The sequence below is a fragment of the Diprion similis genome, chromosome 6, assembly GCF_021155765.1.
Source record: "Diprion similis isolate iyDipSimi1 chromosome 6, iyDipSimi1.1, whole genome shotgun sequence".
In the NCBI taxonomy this organism is placed as follows: Eukaryota; Metazoa; Arthropoda; class Insecta; order Hymenoptera; family Diprionidae; genus Diprion; species Diprion similis.
Genome location: NC_060110.1, coordinates 19911036 through 19916390, shown reverse-complemented (window position 1 = coordinate 19916390; position 5355 = coordinate 19911036). Strand labels below are relative to the sequence as shown.

The 5355-nt window shown below is 37.4% G+C and overlaps 2 protein-coding genes across 2 annotated transcripts; one reads left to right on the top strand and one right to left on the bottom strand.

The window, feature by feature from the left end:
• The first annotated feature begins 1009 nt into the window (after positions 1 to 1009).
• LOC124407054 (ubiquitin thioesterase otubain-like) lies at positions 1010 to 2768 on the top strand. Its single transcript, XM_046882857.1, has 5 exons — positions 1010 to 1160; positions 1232 to 1284; positions 1366 to 1665; positions 1759 to 1959; positions 2215 to 2768. The coding sequence occupies exons 1-5, from the start codon at positions 1100 to 1102 to the stop codon at positions 2410 to 2412; spliced, it is 813 nt and encodes a 270-aa protein (XP_046738813.1). The 5' UTR covers positions 1010 to 1099; the 3' UTR covers positions 2413 to 2768.
• A 1144-nt stretch (positions 2769 to 3912) lies between these two features.
• On the bottom strand, positions 3913 to 5091 carry LOC124406820 (radial spoke head protein 9 homolog). The gene is made up of 4 exons (XM_046882440.1): positions 4865 to 5091; positions 4538 to 4703; positions 4182 to 4470; positions 3913 to 4111 (listed from the first exon to the last, which is right to left on the bottom strand). The coding sequence occupies exons 1-4, from the start codon at positions 5089 to 5091 to the stop codon at positions 3951 to 3953; spliced, it is 843 nt and encodes a 280-aa protein (XP_046738396.1). The 3' UTR covers positions 3913 to 3950.
• Between the last annotated feature and the right edge of the window lie 264 nt (positions 5092 to 5355).

Below are 5355 nucleotides of genomic sequence, written 5' to 3'. Positions count from 1 at the left end.
ACGATCATCAGTAAATTGATATCAAAAGTCTACATAACTTTATCGCCAAAGCCAGCGTAATTGAAAAGTCAGGGAATCCAAGAACTGCGACCACCATATTTTATAAGAAATACCAGGTCTTTAACGGCTTACTTTTTTCAAGTAAATCCAATCATAAATTATGTGAGCTAATCGATATTGAACCGGTACAAGTGAACTTTGAATGAATTCTGACATGACTTTTCAGGCGTCTGCTGAATGTCAAATCGTAATCAAACTATTCCTGCTATCATCTTGTTCAGCGTAAAATACTGCTGAAAAACTGATGACTTACCGAAAGTGTCGTATAGCCGAAATAAAATCGCAAGTGAGAGAACAGTGGCCATGTTGATTTCCTGAGTGGAATACATTCCCACATTCCGCATTCACATGTGAAATACACGTGAAACATTTTTCTCATTATTTTATAAACTGGTGCTAAATACTTAGATCCAAAAAACTTTCTGTTTCAAAGTTTTGAAAATCTCCCTGAAATATCCAATTCATGTAATCGGGATAATGGTTCATTCTTGAAATAGGTACGTAGAGTTACATCACGTTAATGTTTCTCGGAGGAAGTGACGATAGTACGTATAAATTAAGAAGATTACTCGTAAAAATAAAACCACACTTCATCTACATCAATTTTGACAATAACGAAAATTCTCTTCGGAATTGATAAATGGAGTACGGATTGAAGCAAAAGACATTCTTAATCATTATACCGTCTGGTTATTCTAATTTTTCGTGATTCATATTGTGTACTAGGTTGATGAACTTTTCTCAGCATGTGGGTCAGAGTTTGTGTTGCCTTATACGCACCCTGGGACACTCCTCTGGGACCAAGTTTCTTTGGTTCTCCTTTTTTATCGACAGTAAATACATACGGAAAGACTTCCGGTTGGAGCGAATCAGTTTGAAAATTCCCTGTTCTATCGGCCGTCGGCAAAATAGATTTCAAATAAGTGGCAAGCCTCGCCAGGATTCCGCACGAAAAAAACATCTGATTTCCAATGAATGGCCGCAACAGGGATTTGGCTTTTGTTTTCGGCTGGGTGATTTGACAGTGGCTGTGAAATTAATGAAAATTAATCGAAATATGGAGAACAAGCCACCGCAACAGAAGCCGGCAGAAAACACAGGTCGTCAACGCTAATAGAATAAGTGTATAAATAATCATTCGTACCAACTGACCTTGTTACTTTTGTTGCAGAAGTCAATCAAGATGAGTTGATCCTGCAACAGCAGCGGCGAATAGAAAAAGAGGTTAAAAATTTATTTATTTATTTTCTCTCAAGCTAGAAATTTTTCGTCAGCAACTCATCAAGTTCTGCTTCCACGTTGCAGATTTCCGAGTCGATAGCATTAGTAGGGGAGAAGGAACCGCTCCAAAGTTTGGAGCGTGAATACCTGGAGGATGAGGTTTATCTTTCCAAAGCTAAAACCTTAGGACAAAAATACTCTTACATCCGGCGGACCAGACCCGATGGCAATTGCTTCTTCCGTGCTTTCAGTTACGCTTATCTAGAAAGACTGATCGACATTAAAGATGAATTTGAGAAATTCAGGGAGCTCGCACTTAAGAGCAAAGAAAATCTCGTTGCTTTAGGATTCCCACAATTTACTGTCGAAGACTTTCACGATACGGTGAGAAATCCTTTCCATATCCTTTTAAGTGCAATTTCGAATTATTACACCAACAATTTCAGAAAAATACTCGAATTAAATTTGTGCTTTTAGTTCATGGAAGTCATCGACAAAGTGGGCGGTGGTACCGAAGCTAGTCGCTCAGAGCTCCATAAACTTTTTAACGAACAAGGATATTCCGATTATGTTGTCGTTTATCTCAGGTTAATAGCATCTGGCCAGCTGCAACGCGAGGCTGACTTTTATCAGCATTTTATCGAAGGAGATCGCACGGTTGCTGAGTTCTGCCATCAGGTGTGTTGTTAATACTCAATGTATGAAAAAACTACAGCCGATACGTTGACAAAATTTCCAATAGAAGTTGCAAATCTGAAATACTTGAAAATATCACTGGCTTTGTGATTGTTGCTTTTAAATTCTGTCAAAATCGTGGATGTCAGATTTTACCAAATCATGTCGATTCGAACAAAGTTTTATAAAGTAATACTTCAAAAGAATTATATTTCAAGTAATGCATTTCACAATGATATCATTTTTCTCTTGATACAGGAAGTGGAGCCAATGTACAAAGAATCGGATCACATCCATATTATAGCGATGAGTGCTGCGTTGGGAACGGGAGTACAAGTGCGTTACATGGATCGAGGTGCTGGAACAGAAGCAACAGCACACGACTTTCCAGAGGGAGTACCACCGGCTGTTCACCTTCTCTACCGACCTGGCCACTACGACATCCTCTATCCCTGATGAATTTGTTCCTTGTTTGCCCTCCTTCTTCCTCCCATGTCTTACAAAATTGAATACAGTCCATTCCCAGATCCAAAACATAAAATAATCTTGAAGCATTAAACAAATCGAATCACCAAATCTTGCAAGTCATATCGTTTATGATTTGTAAGAGTTCGCAGAGCGCCACGCTCCATTCTAGACATATAGGTTCATTTATACAACGCAGGACACTCGACTCCTGTAGAAGGCATCAAATTATATAGTATATGCTTAAAATCGAGTATCCTATTTCACAGATCACATACTTCTGTGTCCAGAAAGGAGCTAAAAACTCTGTATGCGGTACGTATTAAACCCAAAATATATAAATTATTCAAAATGATTACTCTCAGAACTGTATTGGCTCTTACATGATTGTAACGCATCCTGTGTAATCAAACAATTATTGTGAATCTGACTACAAAAAGTGGAATACAAATTGGTATATGGTAAACATTATTCTCTTTATTGTAATATGGTCTAACTACAATTCGTCCTAGGACTAGTATATTGTCATCCAATATTACCGTAATAGTAACTACAAGAGCTTTTTTTTCGCCATTTTGGACACAAAGTTCTATGATTGTGAGATCCAAACTGGTCGGTATAAGTGAACCGCGATGTACTGAGATAATCCAGAAATTCCTTTATATGGTAGATAGTTAATGTTAGATACTTTTTTCCCTGGCGTATAAAATATTTGAACGTAGTTATATTAATTCTGTGAATGTGAGAATCTGAGAGGATTAGAAATTGAAATAAATCGAAGACTAACTTTTATTATAGGTAATAGATCGTGAGATTCCGTTTTTGAGGTGGCGAATCTGTCCGTCTTTGTTATTAATTTCATACTCTGTTATCACATCAGTGACCATTTTATACAAACGTTTAGAACTGGAACGTGTATAGTAAAAAAAAATTAATTTGATGGATGTATCGAGGTATTGACGTAATGAATACTTGATAATAAATCAAATAATTTCGCCTTAGGCACCACAAAAATTACTCATAATTACTGCAGGCAATGTTTGGGGGAGGGTAACATATTACTCAATAGAGAAATTCTTAGAATTCATAAGAGCGATTATTATACGAATCTAATTGTAAGCTACGATTTTCTAAATATTTTCCTTTGGCGTTTTTGTTATTGAAATTTTCTGTGCAAATTTTAAGCATTATCTTGTCGAATGATTACACCCCATTGTTTTTCCTAAATTTTTTTCAATTAAATTACCATCATTTCTTAAGCTATTATATTTTGATTTAAAATTCAAGGTAATAAATACGTGTAATTGAATGTGATTTTGTTATTAAATTTATGAAATATATTTATCATGTGAAAGTCTTTCCTTACATTGAGGCAACTGTATGCCTGTAATTAAATCAATTAACAATTTCACTTGCAGGAAATTAATCCCGTAATCGTTAATACGATTCAGATGTCATTAAAGGGCGATCTTCTCGAATTGATGAGCGATTAAATTTTTTATTCTTCGGGCAGATGTTTTCGAAATATATCAAACCATGAATGGTACATCTAAATTCTTCTTCCCATGTCCGATGTACATTGATCCGTAATGAGGTGAGTTCAATTTATGATAAAAAGTCATTCCCGGCCAGTACAGGCTGTGTAAAATAACCATACGACCTCCAAGCACGAATTGTAAATTCCAGCATCCTAGGGGTACAAATTAAAAGTTCTTTTTCAAGTTGTCGTAGAAAAATAAACTGCCAGCTGTAGTTCGAACCTTCTGGAACATCCGTGTCGATAGTGTCTAGAAAATCAACAGCGTAATTGTAATCTGATCTAGTCAGCAGATTCGTATTCCACTTTTGTTGCGGAAGTCGACCGTGCAAAAATGATCGCAGATGTTGAGCCTCGGTGAAAGTTATCCCTTCGAATCCCGCATTTTCTATTACTTCTCCACTGGGAGACTTGAACCAAGCGCCCCTGGGAACGACGAACGCATCTTCGTTTATTAGTTCTACAAGCGAAGCCAGACGATCCTCTTCCTTTAATTCTTTTGGAATAGGCCCCTAGTTTATAGCAAATTTATTAGAAGATTAAATATTGTTGTCAAGTAAATTTTACGATAAAAAATACATCATAATGCCGCTTGGAGTCTTCGTTCGGTGGAAAAGGTGGATTCGCCTTATAAACGTTGGTGATTATCGACGGATCACCTTCGAATCTTGTCACCGCCAATGGTGTTAGAAACCTTCCGCATTTTGTCACTTTGGGCATCAACAGCCAGTCTAGGCAGTTTGTGCTAATTGTAAGGATTGAAATATAATCATAGTTCGTGAAATATGACGGACATCGAAAGTTGCGAATAATTCGATACTAAATTATAATTATAAACTTCGTTGCAAAATGCTATCCAAGTACGGTAGACGGAGGTGATATCAGGAATTTTACAAAATTGCTCACCTATAAAAATATACCCGACCACTAAGACATTCCTTTTCGTAACCATAAGCAACATGGTAGTCGTTTTGTATCCCATTAATTCGTCCCCAGTAATAGCATTTGCGGAAATGATTTTCGTTCTGCAGAATTAACAAAGAGTTTTGAAGGAGCTGAGAATTTTCGGTACCCACGCAAACGCCTGCGTGCCCTAAAAGATCCAGCGTATCTAACAGCCTGATACATTCCATAGTCCCTCATGAATCATGAAATTTGATCAATCGTAGAAAATTTATATTTCAGATAACGTCTGTGTCAAGTTTTGCCGAGTAACAGGATAATACGAGGCGAATAAACGTCAAAAAAAGCAAGCAACGCTCGGCAAGTGATAAAGTAAGGTTTGAATTGAACCGCCGCCTCGATAGCAGCGAAGCGCTTCGACCACGGCGGATGGCTGCGGCGAATTTCGTCAGCGCAGAAGGTCACATGACCACGCATCGCTGGCTGTCGTTCCG